Consider the following 16,372-nt stretch of genomic DNA (forward strand, 5'->3'; position numbering starts at 1 on the left):
AGCCGTGAACTACCGCACTGTACACTGGTTGATAAAGAGATAGTAGTATACTCGTAACAACTAGTATGACGACGGTATAAAGAATGAAAAAAAAACCACGGTTAGGTGGTATATATTATAATACAATTATGGTTGGACGGACTGCCTGCCGAGTGCCGACACAGAGGTAGCCACAGCCGTGAACTACCGCACTGTACACTGGTTGATAAAGAGATAGTAGTATACTCGTAACAACTAGTATGACGACGGTATAAAGAATGAAAAAAAAACCACGGTTAGGTGGTATATATTATAATACAATTATGGATGGACGGACTGCCTGCCGAGTGCCGACACAGAGGTAGCCACAGCCGTGAACTACCGCACTGTACACTGGTTGATAAAGAGATAGTAGTATACTCGTAACAACTAGTATGACGACGGTATAAAGAATGAAAAAAAAACCACGGTTAGGTGGTATATATTATAATACAATTATGGATGGACGGACTGCCTGCCGAGTGCCGACACAGAGGTAGCCACAGCCGTGAACTACCGCACTGTACACTGGTTGATAAAGAGATAGTAGTATACTCGTAACAACTAGTATGACGACGGTATAAAGAATGAAAAAAAAAACCACGGTTAGGTGGTATATAATACAATTATGGTTGGACGGACTGCCTGCCGAGTGCCGACACAGAGGTAGCCACAGCCGTGAACTACCGCACTGTACACTGGTTGATAAAGAGATAGTAGTATACTCGTAACAACTAGTATGACGACGGTATAAAGAATGAAAAAAAAACCACGGTTAGGTGGTATATATTATAATACAATTATGGATGGACGGACTGCCTGCCGAGTGCCGACACAGAGGTAGCCACAGCCGTGAACTACCGCACTGTACTGTGTCTGCTGCTAATATAGACTGGTTGATAAAGAGATAGTATACAATACTACTAATATACTGGTGGTCAGGCACTGGTCACCACTAGTCACACTGGCAGTGGCACTCCTGCAGCAAAAGTGTGCACTGTTTAATTTTAATATAATATTATTTATCATGTACTCCTGGCTCCTGCTATAACAACCTGCAGTGCTCCCCAGTCTCCCCCACAATTATAAGCTTTATATACAATACATTGATGTGCAGCACACTGGGCTGAGCAGTGCACACAGACTGAGTCACTGTGTGACTGTGTATCGTTTTTTTCAGGCAGAGAACGGATATATTAAATAAAACAAACAACTGCACTGTCTCTGGTGGTCACTGTGGTCGTCAGTCACTAAACTCTGTCTGCACTCTCTTCTAATCTACAGTATCACAGCAATCTCTCTCTCTCTCTCTCTTCTAAATCTAATCTAAATGGAGAGGACGCCAGCCACGTCCTCTCCCTATCAATCTCAATGCACGTGTGAAAATGGCGGCGACGCGCGGCTCCTTATATAGAATCCGAGTCTCGCGAGAATCCGACAGCGTCATGATGACGTTCGGGCGCGCTCGGGTTAACCGAGCAAGGCGGGAAGATCCGAGTCGCTCGGACCCGTGAAAAAAAAAGTGAAGTTCGTGCGGGTTCGGATTCAAAGAAACCGAACCCGCTCATCTCTAGGTGAGACTCACCGATGTGGTGCCCTCCTCCCGGGTCATATGCATCCTCTACATCGTCCTGATCCGCAGCTCCTGCTCCCTCCCTCCCACACTCTGCCGCAAAGCTCTCAAGCAGCTCAAGAACCCGCGCCTACTTGTGGGACCACCCTGGACACCGACTCCGGGCCGCACTGCTTGGTCAGGTCCTGTAGCTCGGAGGCCGGGCTCTTTGCTATGCTGAACACATCGTCCAGGGACAGGAAGGCTGGGATCAGCAGCCACACCATCTCCTGCTGCTCCTCCATCACCGAGACAGTGTGTCTCATCACACTGAAAAGCAGAAGTGTGCTAGGGTAGGCGAGTGCCCCGATCGTTCCTCTCTTAAATCTGTGCCTGTCACCTACGGCGATGTATCGGCAGCAGGGGGGGGGGGGGTTCTACAGTGTGATATTGTTTTTCTACAGTGTATACATTTGCTAATTTTCTATTTAATAATATGTGCTATATTTTGTTACTGCCTCCAACAGCTTTCTGCTTATACTTTTATCTATCTTAGATAGATAGATAGATAGATAGATAGATAGATAGATAGATAGATAGATAGATAGACAGACACATGTAAGGAACCTCCCCTTCCTATATTCACTATATTTAGTCCTCCAGGGCCCCCCTTGTCTAAAGTACCCCGGGCCCCCTGGAGCCTTAATCCGGCCCTGGGTAAGACAGAGGGTTAACAGTGGTAACAGCTGTAACAGACAGTAATGCAGGGTAAGAGCAGTAATGCTGTAACAGCTGTGATAGCAGGAACACAGAGTATTGGTCTCAACTGAGGAGCTACAATAAGTACTGCACTTGTGACTTGTTCAGTACTGTGTCACCCAACAAAGTAATGTGAGCCAGGGCGTGCATGCACAGCAATGCGACAGTGACATCATCCAGCCGAGGTCACTGCACAGTGAGAATAGGTGGGAGACAGTGCAGGAGCACACTCCACTATAACAGTTGCATCTTAAGATCCCCATCCACTAGTGCGATATGGCCACTTTTCATCCGATCGCGACAAATTATTGTGACGGATCGGATGAGAAGTGTCACATTGCATGTAATTTTTGTGCAATTGCTATGAGAGGCGCGCTCCCGTGCACCTCGCATCGCAGTCACAGATCTTACGGGCTGACCATAATATTTCTCACAATCACACGTAAATATATGCACATCGCAGTAGATCACACGCAATAAATCAGATGTAAAAAATACACTCAAGTAGCAAATCGCAATCACAGGACTCCCGGGAAGCTGCTGGCCAGATCGCAGGAAAAAAGGGTCCAACTTATCGGTATGATAAATCTCACTAGTGGATGAGGGCCTTTACCACTAACCACTGGGGCAGTTCTGTAAGATGGACATTTAGAATATATCTGTGATACAGTGAACGTGTCATGCAAACACAATATATGTACTGACCTGAAACAGGTTTTACAGTGTTTAATGGGAGAGTTGGCTTTGATGCTCTGTGTACAATTGGAGGTGATGCTGTAACAATAGAGAAAATGTAAGTTACTGAAATGTTGAAACACATTAATGTTTTCATGAGGTCTTTTCAGAGTTGTTCTACATGAAGCACAAAAGGAAACCTTTAGGTGAATTTATAGTTACTAAACAATAGTGAGAAACTTCAAAAATGCAGTGCCGTAACTAGCCATTTTAGCGCTGTGTGCAAGAAACGACAGTGGCGCCACCCCCCCCTCCCCATGTAAGATAGGGTCAGTGCGCGCCGTAGGCGTGCGGAAAATTTATAGGGGCGTGGCTTCACTGGGAAGGGGCGTGGCCACAAAATAACAGCAATTCATACTACGGTGCACAGTAGTCTACATTATTCAAATTACGCTGCACAGTAGCGCCACTACACCAGGTAGAGCCCCTTTTATACATTACAGCAGACAGCGTCCCCCTTTTTACACATTGCGGCAGCCAGGACCCCTTTTTACACATTGTGGCAGCCAGTCCCCCTTTTTACACATTACGGCAGCCAGTCCCCCTTTTTACACATTGTGGCAGCCAGGACTCCTCTTTACACATTGCGGCAGCCAGGCCCCCTTTTTACACATTGCGGCAGCCAGACCCCCTTTTTACACATTGCGGCAGCCAGTCCCCCTTTTTACACATTGCGGCAGCCAGGACCCCTTTTTACACATTGCGGCAGCCAGGCCCCCTCTTCACACATTGCGGCAGCCAGGACCCCATTTTACACATTGCGGCAGCCAGGACCCCTTTTTATACATTGCGGCAGCCAGGACCCCTTTTTACACATTGCAGCAGCCAGACCCCCTTTTTATACATTGTGGCAGCCAGGACCCCTTTTTACACATTGCGGCAGCCAGGCCCCCTCTTTACACATTGCGGCAGCCAGGCCCCCTTTTTGCACATTGCGGCAGCCAGGACCCCTCTTTACACATTGCGGCAGCCAGGCCCCCTTTTTACACATTGCGGCAGCCAGGACCCCATTTTACACATTGCGCCAGCCAGGCCCCCTTTTTACACATTGCGGCAGCCAGGACCCCATTTTACACATTGCGGCAGCCAGGACCCCCCCTTTTTACACATTGCGGCAGCCAGGACCCCTCCTTTTTACACATTGCGGCAGCCAGGACCCCATTTTACACATTGCGGCAGCCAGGTCCCCTTTTTACACATTGCGGTAGCCAGGACCCCATTTTACACATTGCGGCAGCCAGGACCCCATTTTACACATTGCGGCAGCCAGGACCCCCCTATTTTACACATTGCGGCAGCCAGACCCCCTTTTTATACATTGCGGCAGCCAGGACCCCTTTTTACACATTGCGGCAGACGGTGTCCCCCTGAGAGAGAGAGAGAGAGAAAGAAAGAGAGAGAGAAAGAAAGAGAGAGAGGTATATACTTACCTTCTCCCCGCTGACAGGCTACTCGTGCAGCTCCCTCGGTGCAGGCAGTGAGATGAGAAGGAGGAGGAGGGAGGGGGAGCAGGGAGCCGCAGCAGCGCTATTTGATTGGTAGTAAGCGCCGCTGCAGCATCCCCCTCTCCTTCTGTATTGGATGCCCGGCGCTGCTATGGATGCTGGGATGCGGTTCCTTCATCCCAGCATCCATAGCAGCGCCGGGCAGCCAATACAGAAGGAGAGGGGAATGCTGCAGCGGCACTTACTACCAATCAAATAGCGCTGCTGCGGCTCCCTGCTCCCCCTCCCTCCTCCTCCTTGAACCCGGCGCTGGTCTCTTCTCCCTCCAGCCGCGCACGGCGCACACAGAGGTGGCATGTAATGAGTCAATTTGACTCATTAGATGCCGCTGGCCGTTGCGCCCCCAGGGCAACTGCGCTGTGTGCCAAGCCCACTTGGCACACACGTAGTTACGGCCCTGCAAAAATGTAACAAAGTTTAGACTAAAGTGAACATTAGTAATAAACAATGTATCTGGGAAATACAACCAGGGCCGGCCCTATAAATATGCAAAGTACGCGGCTGAGTAAGGCGCCGCACATAGGGCCTAATTCAACATGGAATGCTGCTGCGGCAGCGTTTGCATGCTGATGCCCTGTGAAGTGTGCGCACGCGCAGAAGCTGCACTGCATGGGGTAGATTTACTAAGGTCCCGATTTTGACCGAGATGCCGTTTTTTCATCAAAGTGTCATCTCGGTAATTTACTAAGCAATAATCACGGCAGTGATGAGGGCATTCGTAATTTTTTGGAAGTCCAACAAAAAAATTACGAATGAATACACCATCGGTCAAAACGCGGCTGTTTAACTATGAATCTCGGTAATTTACTAAGAAGTGCAAAGCAAAAAACAAACAAACACTGCCGTGAAAAATTACAACTCGTAAAAAAGTGCTAAAAAAAAACAGACCTGCCTTTTTAATCCGTGATTGTATAGGCATGCAGGGATCCATGAGATCCGTGCATGTATATCAGTGGGAAGGGGTGGGAAAGTGGTTATTTTCTTAAAAAAAATTGCGTGGGGTCCCCCCTCCTAAGCATAACCAGCCTCGGGCTCTTTGAGCCGATCCTGGTTGCAGAAATATGGGGGAAAAATTGACAGGGGTTCCCCCATATTTAAGCAACCAGCATCGGGCTCTGCGCCTGGTCCTGGTTCCAAAAATACGGGGGACAAAAAGAGTAGGGGTCCCCCGTATTTTTAAAACCAGCACCGGGCTCCACTAGCTGGACAGATAATGCCACAGCCGGGGGTCACTTTTATATAGTGCCCTGCGGCCGTGGCATCAAAAATCCAACTAGTCACCCCTGGCCGGGGTACCCTGGGGGAGAGGGGACCCCTTCAATCAAGGGGTCCCCCCCCCCCAGCCACCCAAGGGCCAGGGGTGAAGCCCGAGGCTGTCCCCCCCATCCAATTGGCTGCGGAAGGGGGGCTGATAGCCTTTTGTGAAAATGACAAGATATTGTTTTTAGTAGCAGTACTACAAGTCCCAGCAAGCCTCCCCCGCATGCTGGTACATGGAGAACCACAAGTACCAGCATGCGACGGAAAAACGGGCCCGCTGGTACCTGTAGTACTACTACTAAAAAAATACCCAAAAAAAGACAAGACACACACACCTTGAAAGTAAAGTTTTATTACATACATCCACACAAACATACATACATACTTACCTTATGTTCACACAAGGGTCGGTCCTCTTCTCCAGTAGAATCCAAGGGGTACCTGTTGAATAAATTCTACTCACCAGATCCAGGGTCCCAGGCTCCTCGGAGAATCCTTTTGTAATCCGCGTACTTGATTAAAAAAAACAAACGGACACCCGAGCCACGCACTGAAAGGGGACCCATGTTTGCACATGGGCCCCCTTTCCCCGAATGCCAGAAACCCACTCTGACTGATGTCTAAGTGGGTTTCTTCAGCCAATCAGGGAGCGCCACGTTGTAGCACCCTCCTGATCGGCTGTGTGCTCCTGTACTGACTGACAGGCAGCACGCGGCAGTGTTACAATGTAGCGCCTATGCGCTCCATTGTAACCAATGGTGGGAACTTTCTGCTCAGCGGTGAGGTCACTTTCGGTCAACCGCAGGGCAGAAAGTTCCCACCATTGGTTACAATGGAGCGCATAGGCGCTACATTGTAACACTGCCGCGTGCTGCCTGTCAGTCAGTACAGGAGCACACAGCCGATCAGGAGGGTGCTACAACGTGGCGCTCCCTGATTGGCTGAAGAAACCCACTTAGACATCAGTCAGAGTGGGTTTCTGGCATTCGGGGAAAGGGGGCCCATGTGCAAACATGGGTCCCCTTTCAGTGCGTGGCTCGGGTGTCCGTTTTTTTTTTTTTATCAAGTACGTGGATTACAAAAGGATTCTCCGAGGAGCCTGGGACCCTGGATCTGGTGAGTAGAATTTATTCAACAGGTACCCCTTGGATTCTACTGGAGACGAGGACCGACCCTCGTGTGAACATAAGGTAAGTATGTATGTATGTTTGTGTGGATGTATGTAATAAAACTTTACTTTCAAGGTGTGTGTGTCTTGTCTTTTTTGGGGTATTTTTTTAGTAGTAGTACTACAGGTACCAGCGGGCCCGTTTTTAAGCCACATGCTGGTACTTGTGGTTCTCCAAGTACCAGCATGCGGGGGAGGCTTGCTGGGCCTTGTAGTACTGCTACTAAAAACAATATCTTTTCATTTTCACAAAAGGCTATCAGCCCCCCATCCGCAGCCAATTGGATGGGGGGGACAGCCTCGGGCTTCACCCCTGGCCCGTGGGTGGCTGGGGGGGGGGACCCCTTTATTGAAGGGGTCCCCACTCCCCCAGGGTACCCCGGCCAGGGGTGACTAGTTGGATATTTGATGCCACGGCCGCAGGGCACTATATAAAAGTGACCCCCGGCTGTGGCATTATCTGTCCAGCTAGTGGAGCCCGGTGCTGGTTTTAAAAATACGGGGGACCCCTACTCTTTTTGTCCCCCGTATTTTTGGAACCAGGACCAGGCGCAGAGCCCGATGCTGGTTGCTTAAATATGGGGGAACCCCTGTCAATTTTTTCCCCATATTTCTGCAACCAGGATCGGCTCAAAGAGCCCGAGGCTGGTTATGCTTAGGAGGGGGGACCCTACGCAATTTGTTTTTAAGTTTTACAGTGTTTATTGAAAAAAAATAAAAAAAAATGAACCCCTGCACGGATCACACAGATCCGGCCGAGATTCATTTTGAAAAAGTCGGCAGTGTTTTGCTAATCACTGCCGTAAAAAACTGGAAAAAAAAACGAATGACATCGACATCGGAAAACCCGAAAAGGCAAAATACGGCAGCTTAGTAAATTAGTCGTAATAAATTCAAAAAGTTGCAATTTTACACTGTCGATGTCATTCGTGATTGAACTTTGACCTTTTTCCGAAAATTACGATTCTTAGTAAATATACCCCCATGTGTGCACAAAGTGAGATGTGACAGCACTTGTGCGTTCGCCTCTGCATGATTAAAAGCTCATGCAATTCTAAGTCGAGTCGAATTGAATGGCTGATATATAGTAGGTGCATTGGCGGGTGTGTACCTGCGATATCTGTGAATAACGTCATTTTGTGGAGGCCGTGCAGCACAGCCAATTACCGATATATCTGTAGATATATCAGCACAACGTTCTGTGTGATGAGTCAGTTGACTGCCCATACACTTGCTGCAGAGGCCACCGGTGACTGACATCACACTGGGCGGACACATGTAAATGCCTGCCCTGTTGTGACATTGTGCACGACACATCAGGCCGACGATTGGTAAGTGTGTATGCACTTAGCAATTGTCAGATAGGTCGGCGAATCAGCCGGATAGCCAATCTGTTGTCCTAGTGTGTACCCAGCAAAATAGTGGCCAATTTGTTTTACTCTTCAGCCGAACTTGTTCTTAATATTTTCAGTGTTGTTTTTGAAGAAAAACTTAAAATGAGTCATATGACCAGTTGTTTTCTTTTTAATATACTGTACATATTGACAATATTAACCATTACATTTATTCTACCAGTATTTAATATTGTAAAAAAAAATGGAAATGAATAGCACATTACTTGTTTGTTGTTGAGGCTTTGGTATTCTGTGGTTTTCTTGAGTTGAAGAAGACTGTGCTCCTGGGAACTGTAGAAACCAACATCTTGTAATTAATGCACACACGTGTAATGATATGAAAACGTAATGTTGTGTATACATCTAACAACATGTAGGGATCAATCCAATTAGGAGTGACTTTGTGAAAGCGAGCTTGTATACTAAAACTTGCATACATTGCACAAATGTGCACACCCAGAAAATGTGAGATCCAATTGGAAATGCCAATTTACGGTGTTTGTGGCGAGATTGCACAAATAAATTGACCTGGGAAAAAAGTAAGAAAAAGTGGACTGCAAAAAAAGGGACAACTGAGATAGCCAGACCATATAGAAAGCTATAGTGGCCATAAGGAATGTACTGTACTGGAGGTTTTTAAAAGGTGTCAAATTGATGATTTTTGAATTTTTTATTAATGGAGGAAAAATGATAGCAAGCGATTTTCATCAAATTAAAAGCCCTTCCAGCATTTGTGGTACAGGAAACAGTCTGTATAGTAATTTTCAGTGTTATCTGCAAGTTCAAAAACCCATCTAGCATGAATGCAACACCTCCAGGTACCTGTCCCACATCAGTTAAAGCATTATTAAGCTTTTCTGAGAAATTTCCCCTGAAAACTGACATGACTTTATAGGTAAAATGATGTTGTTTAAACCCTGACATTAGTAATTAATATTTTCCCTACCTCTTCATCTGCCCAGGGTATGCACACAAAAAACAAAAAATTCATCCAGTAAACCAGGGGTGGCCAACCAGTCAGAGGCAAAGAGCCAGAAAAGATCTTCTGTAGTCAAGAGCTATTATCATGCGCGCGCCGTAGGCATCCGTGCAAAAATATGGGCGTGGCATAGTTGTCACAAAGCACCCCATTTTTGTGTGTTTATCTTTCGGTATGACATTTGTAGGAGTATAACCACATATCATAGCCTTGTTTTTCATCATATTATACAGTGCCACCAGGGCCGGTGCAAGGTTTCTTGGCACCCTAGGCAAAAGTTCTGCCTACTGCCCCTTCCCCCTAACCGGCCTTCAGGGGAAAAGCATACTGCTGCCCTCCCCCAACCCCAGTCTGTTGCATGGCTGCTCCCTTCTCCCCATCTTCATAGTCTGTGTGGATTCCTGCTGCTCTCACCCCCTTTCCCTACTCTTTTAAAGGTCTTCTGTTCTATCCCCTCTTCCATCTGTTTGCATGCTGCTGCTCATCCACCCAAGATAGTGTGCATGCCTGCTGCTCATCTCAGCACCCGCCCCCAAAGACTGCTGCTCTCCTACTCTTTCCTTATCAAATGCGGACAGTGCACTGTGTAGCCACCTTACCTGCAGGCTGTGATGCAGAAGATGGGACTGAGTAGTCTGTTAAAGAGCCTGGAATGAAGAGTAGCGCCACATGTCATCCTGCAATACAGGAGCTTGGCAGTCATGGCTACTGTAGATACGAGTGCTGGGGGGATTGCGGCAGTTGTGAGAGGTAGGACCACGCTACCTTTTTTATGCAGCTGTAACAGGACGCCCCCTCAGGTCCCGGCGCCCCTAGGCAGCTGCCTAAAGCTGCTAGTGGAAGCTCCGGCCCTGAGTGCCACATGCATATAATGCCCCAGTACAGTACATATAAAAACGCCAAAAAATGGGTGCCTCCACAGTGCCAGATACATATATGCCCCCACAGTGCCAGATACACATATGTCCCCAGTGCCAGATACATATATGTCCCCAGTGCAGATACATATATGTCCCCACAGTGCCTGCTATGCTCCACAGTGCCAGCTATGCCGAAGTGCAGATACATATGTCCCCACAGTGCCAGCTATGCCCCCAGTGCCAGATACACATATGTCCCCAGTGCCAGATACATATATGTACCCAGTGCAGACACATATATGTCCCCACAGTGCCTGCTATGCTCCACAGTGCGAGCTATGCCCCAGTGCAGATACATATGCCCCCACAGTGCCAGCTGTGTCCCCAGTGCCAGATACACATATGTCCCCAGTGCCAGATACATATATGTACCCAGTGCAGACACATATATGTCCCCACAGTGCCTGCTATGCTCCACAGTGCGAGCTATGCCCCAGTGCAGATACATATGCCCCCACAGTGCCAGCTGTGTCCCCAGTGCCAGATACACATATGTCCCCAGTGCCAGATACATATATGTACCCAGTGCAGACACATATATGTCCCCACAGTGCCTGCTATGCTCCACAGTGCGAGCTATGCCCCAGTGCAGATACATATGCCCCCACAGTGCCAGCTGTGTCCCCAGTGCCAGATACACATGTCCCCACAGTGCCTGCTATGCCCCCAGTGCCAGTTATGCCCCCAGTGCAGATACACATGTCCCCACAGTGTCAGCTATGCTCCCAGTGCCAGTTATGCCCCCAGTGCAGATACATATGTCCCCACAGTGCCAGCTATGCCCCCAGTGCAGATACACGTCCCCACAGTGCCTGCTATGCCGCCAGTCCCAGAAATGCCCCCAGTGCTAGATACACATGTCCCCAAACAGTGCCAGCTATGCCCCCAGTGCCAGCTACACATGTACCCACAGTGCCAGCTATGCCCCCAGTGCCAAACATGCCTCCAGTGCTAGATACACATGTCCCCACAGTGCCTGCTATGCCCCCAGTGCCAGATATGCCACCAGTGCAGATACATATGTCCACACAGTGCCAGCTATGCCCCCAGTGCCAGATACACATGTCCCCACAGTGCCAGCTATGCCCCCAGTGCCAGATATGCCCCCAGTGCAGATACATATGTCCTCACAGTGCCAGCTATGCCCCCAGTGCAGATATACATGTCCCCACAGTGCCTGCTATGCCCCCAGTGCCAGTTATGCCCCCAGTGCAGATACACATGTCCCCACAGTGCCAGATATGCCCCCAGTGCCAGCTACAGATGCCCCCACAGTGCCAGCTATGCCCCCAGTGCAGACACACATGTCCTCACAGTACCTGCTATGCCCCCAGTGCAGATACACGTCCCCACAGTGCCTGCTATGCCCCTAGTGCAGATACACGTACCCACAGTGCTCTCCCCCTCCTCCTCCTCCTTCTCTTCTCTGCTCACTGCGCTGCTGCTGCTCACTCTCCGGTGGCAGTGTCTCTCTTGAATTAGGCGCTAGTCCGTGAGCCAATCAAAGCCCGCAGTCCGGCAGCCAATCAGGAGCCTTAGCTGACAGTCCGCGAGCTCTGATTGGCTCACGGGCCGGTGCCGAATGAAGAGAGACACCGCCGCCGGAGAGGCGTGCATGTGTCTCTGGCTGGGGGCAGTGGTGGCCAGAAGCTGACCGAGCCTCATGCGGTGGATGATAGAGCCGCATGCGGCTCGAGAGCTGCGGGTTGGCCACCACTGCTGTAAACCAATGCAAGTTTGCAATTGGATTGCAAATTTAATTTGCAGTGTGAGCTCGCCGTGAGAATGGCTCACAGGACCCAAATTATACCTAATTGGATTGACCCATAGATCTGAGATTTATAGTATATATATATTTATATGTAAAAAAGATAAACTAAGTAATAAAAAAAAAAAAGATTTTACTTACCGGTAAATCTATTTCTCGTAGTCCGTAGTGGATGCTGGGGACTCCGTAAGGACCATGGGGAATAGACGGGCTCCGCAGGAGACATGGGCACTTTAAGAAAGAATTTAGATTCTGGTGTGCTCTGGCTCCTCCCTCTATGTCCATCCTCCAGACCTCAGTTAGAGAAACTGTGCCCGGAAGAGCTGACAGTACAAGGAAAGGATTTTGGAAATCCAGGGCAAGACTCATACCAGCCACACCAATCACACCGTATGACTTGTGATAAACTTACCCAGTCAACAGTATGAACAACAACAGAGCATCAGATCAACCCTGATGCAACAATAACATAGCCCTTATTGCAGCAATAACTATATACAAGTATTGCAGAAGAAGTCCGCACTTGGGACGGGCGCCCAGCATCCACTACGGACTACGAGAAATAGATTTACCGGTGAGTAAAATCTTATTTTCTCTAACGTCCTAGTGGATGCTGGGGACTCCGTAAGGACCATGGGGATTATACCAAAGCTTCCAAATGGGCGGGAGAGTGCGGATGACTCTGCAGCACCGAATGAGCAAACACAAGGTCCTCCTCAGCCAGGGTATCAAACTTGTAGAACTTTGCAAAAGTGTTTGAACCTGACCAAGTAGCCGCTCGGCACAGCTGTAATGCCGAGACCCTTTGGGCAGCCGCCCAAGAAGAGCCGACCTTCCTAGTGGAATGGGCCTTAACTGATTTTGGCAGCGGCAATCCAGCCGCAGAATGAGCCTGCTGAATCGTGTTACAGATCCAGCGAGCAATAGCTTGCTTTGAAGCAGGAGCACCAAGCTTGTTGGAAGCATACAGGATAAACAAAGATTCTGTTTTCCTGACCCTAGCCGTTCTGGCTACATAAACCTTCAAAGCCCTGACCACATCAAGTAACTCGGAATTCTCCAAGTCAGTAGTAGCCACAGGCACCACAATGGGTTGGTTTATATGAAAGAATGAAATCACTTTTGGCAGAAATTGTGGACGGGTCCGCAATTCTGCTCTATCCGCATGGAAAACCAGATAGGGGCTTTTATGTGACAAAGCCGCTAATTCTGACACACGCCTAGCCGAAGCCAATGCTAGTAGCATGACCACCTTCCACGTGAGATACAGTATTTCAATTCCACCGTTTTGAGTGGTTCAAACCAGTGGGATTTCAGGAAACTCAACACCACGTTAAGATCCCAAGGTGCCACCGGGGGCACAAAAGGGGGCTGAATACGCAGCACTCCCTTCACAAACGTCTGAACTTCAGGTAGAGAAGCCAGCTCTTTTTGAAAGAAAATGGATAGGGCCGAAATCTGGACCTTAATGGAACCCAATTTTAGGCCCATAGTCACTCCTGACTGTAGGAAGTGAAGGAAACGGCCCAGCTGGAATTCCTCCGTAGGGGCATTCCTGGCCTCACACCAAGCAACATATTTTCGCCATATACGGCGATAATGTTGAGCTCTCACGTCCTTCCTAGCCTTTATCAGCGTAAGAATGACCTCATCTGGAATGCCTTTTTCCGCTAAGATCCGGCGTTCAACCGCCATGCCGCCAAACGCAGCCGTGGTAATTCTTGGAACAGACAGGGCCCTTGTTGCAACAAGTCCTGTCTTAGAGGAAGAGGCCACGGGTCCACTGTGAGCATTTCTTGCAGATCTGGATACCAAGTCCTTCTTGGCCAATCCGTAACAATGAGTATTGTTCTCATTCCTCTTTTTCTTATGGGTATGAGAGGAGGAAGAGAAAATACATAGACCGACTGGAACACCCACGGTGTCACCAGTGCGTCCACAGCTATCGTCTGAGGGTCTCATGACCTGGCACAACACCTCTGTAGCTTTTTGTTGAGGCGGGATGTGATCATGTCCACCTGTGGTAGTTCCCACCGACTTGCAATCTGCGTGAAGACTTCTTGATGAAGTCCCCACTCTCCCGGGTGGAGGTCGTGCCAGCTGAGGAAGTCTGCTTCCCAGTTGTTCACTCCCGGGATGAACACTGCTGACAGTGTGCTTACGTGATTCTCCGCCCAGCGAAGAATTCTGGTGGCTTCTGACTGAATCAGAACCGGTTGGTCGTGAAGCAGGGTCTCCGCTTGATGTAGGGCGTTGTATACGGCCCTTAGTTCCAGGATGTTGATGTGAGGAAAGTCTCCTGACTTGACCACAGACCTTGGAAATTTCTTCCCTGTGTGACTGCTCCCCACCCAAGGGAGGCTTGCATCCGTGGTCACTAGGATCCAGTCCTGAATGCCTAATCTGCGGCCCTCACAGGAGAGACACCCTGGCCCTGGGGGATAGGGTGATTAACCGATGCATCGGAAGATGTGATCCGGACCACTTGTCCAGTAAGTCCCATTGAAAGGTCCTCGCATGGAACCTGCCGAAGGGAATTGCCTCGTATGATGCCACCATCCTTCACAGGATTCGAGTGCAGTGATGCACTGACACCTGTTTTGGTTTTAATAGGTTCCTGACCAGTGTCATGAGCTCCTGAGCTCTCTCTATCGGGAGATAAACCCTTTTCTGGTCTGTGTCTAGAATCATGCCTAGGAAAGGCAGATGAGCCATAGGAACCAACTGCGACTTTGGAATATTTAGAATCCAGCTGTGTTGCCGTTACACTACCAGAGAAAGTGATACGCTGTTCAGCAACTGCTCTCTTGATCTCGCTTTTATGAGGAGATCGTCCAAGTACGGGATAATTGTGACACCTTGCTTCCGCAGGAGCACCATCTTTTCCGCCATTACCTTGGTGAAGATTCTCGGGGCCGTGGAGAGACCAAATGGCAACGTCTGAAATTGGTAATGACAATCCTGTACCGCAAATCTGAGGTACGCCTGATGAGGTGGATAAATGGGGACATGAAGGTATGCATCCTTTATGTCCAGAGACACCATAAAATCTTCCCCTTTCAGGCTTGCGATGACCGCTCTTAGCGATTCCATCTTGAACTTGAACCTTTTCAGGTATATGTTCAGGGATTTTAAATTCAATATGGGTCTGACCGAACCGTCCGGTTTCGGGACTACAAACATGGTCGAATAATAATCCCTTCCCTGTTGAAGGAGGGGAACCTTGACCACCACCTGTTGAAGATACAATTTGTGAATTGCATTTAACACTATTTTCCTCTCGTGGGGGGAAGCCGGCAGGGCCGTCGGTGAGGGAGCATCTCCTCAAAGTCCAGCTTGTATCCCTGAGCACAATATCTATTGCCCAGGGATCCAACAGGGAGTGAACCCACTTGTGGCCGAAATTACAAAGACGTGCCCCCACCGGGCCTAGCTCCACCTGTGGAGCCCCAGCGACATGCAGTGGATTTTGTAGAGGCCGGGGAGGACTTCTGTTCCTGGGAACTAGCTGTGTTGTGCAGCTTCTTTCCTCTGCCCCTGCCTCTGGCAAGAAAGGACGCACCTCGGACTTTCTTGTTTCTTTGTGATCGAAAGGCTGCATTTGATAATGTCGTGCTTTCCTAGGCTGTGCAGGAATATAAGGCAAAAGATCAGAATTCCCAGCTATAGCTGTGGAGACCAGGTCCGAGATCCCTTCTCCACACAATCCTCAGCCTTCCATTTGCCTCTTAAGTCGGCATCACCTGTCCATTGCATATTCTACAGGACACGTCAAGCAGAAATCGACATAGCGTTGACTCTAGAACCCAGTAGACTAATGTCTCTTTGGGCATGTTTTATATATATATATATATATATATATATATATATATATATATATATATATCTTAAGACAGCATCTTTAATATATATATCTATATCTACATATATGTTGTAACACTGTAGGGGTGCAAGGCGCCTTTTCCTGGGGAATATGGCAGCATGCAGCAGCTGAGGAACAACACAAGTCCAGTTTCTGGTACAACTGACCCCGGCCAGTTTTATTGAAACAGAAAATAAAACAAACCCCAAAATAAAAATACCTTGCCTGTCCGGCACTAACTAAACATAAGATATTCCTAACTGTCACTAAACAAAACACAGAGTTCTTCAGTACATACTGTATAGCTCACTTGCATCAGAAAGCATGTCTCTCACACACAGATCCTGCAGCCTTCCCAGGCAGTCTGCCCATACTAATCAGGTTAGAAGCACTATATCACTCTTACACAGCTGAAACCCTGATTAGCCCCCTGTGAGGCCAAAGACCCGAAC

General features: G+C 48.6%; 1 protein-coding gene across 8 annotated transcripts in view; it reads right to left on the reverse strand.

The window, feature by feature from the left end:
* The window catches only part of LOC134933242 (lymphocyte cytosolic protein 2-like), an 881,523-nt gene that overhangs the window by 479,289 nt on the left and 385,862 nt on the right, over positions 1 to 16,372 (reverse strand). For all 8 annotated transcript variants that reach the window (XM_063928300.1, XM_063928301.1, XM_063928302.1 and 5 more), the window contains 2 exons: positions 8,616 to 8,682; positions 3,035 to 3,103 (listed from right to left, as the gene is read on the reverse strand). In XM_063928300.1, the coding sequence (XP_063784370.1) occupies positions 3,035 to 3,103; positions 8,616 to 8,682 (136 nt within the window). The remainder of the gene's footprint in view (positions 1 to 3,034; positions 3,104 to 8,615; positions 8,683 to 16,372) is intronic.

This window comes from Pseudophryne corroboree, chromosome 6 (assembly GCF_028390025.1).
Source record: "Pseudophryne corroboree isolate aPseCor3 chromosome 6, aPseCor3.hap2, whole genome shotgun sequence".
In the NCBI taxonomy this organism is placed as follows: Eukaryota; Metazoa; Chordata; class Amphibia; order Anura; family Myobatrachidae; genus Pseudophryne; species Pseudophryne corroboree.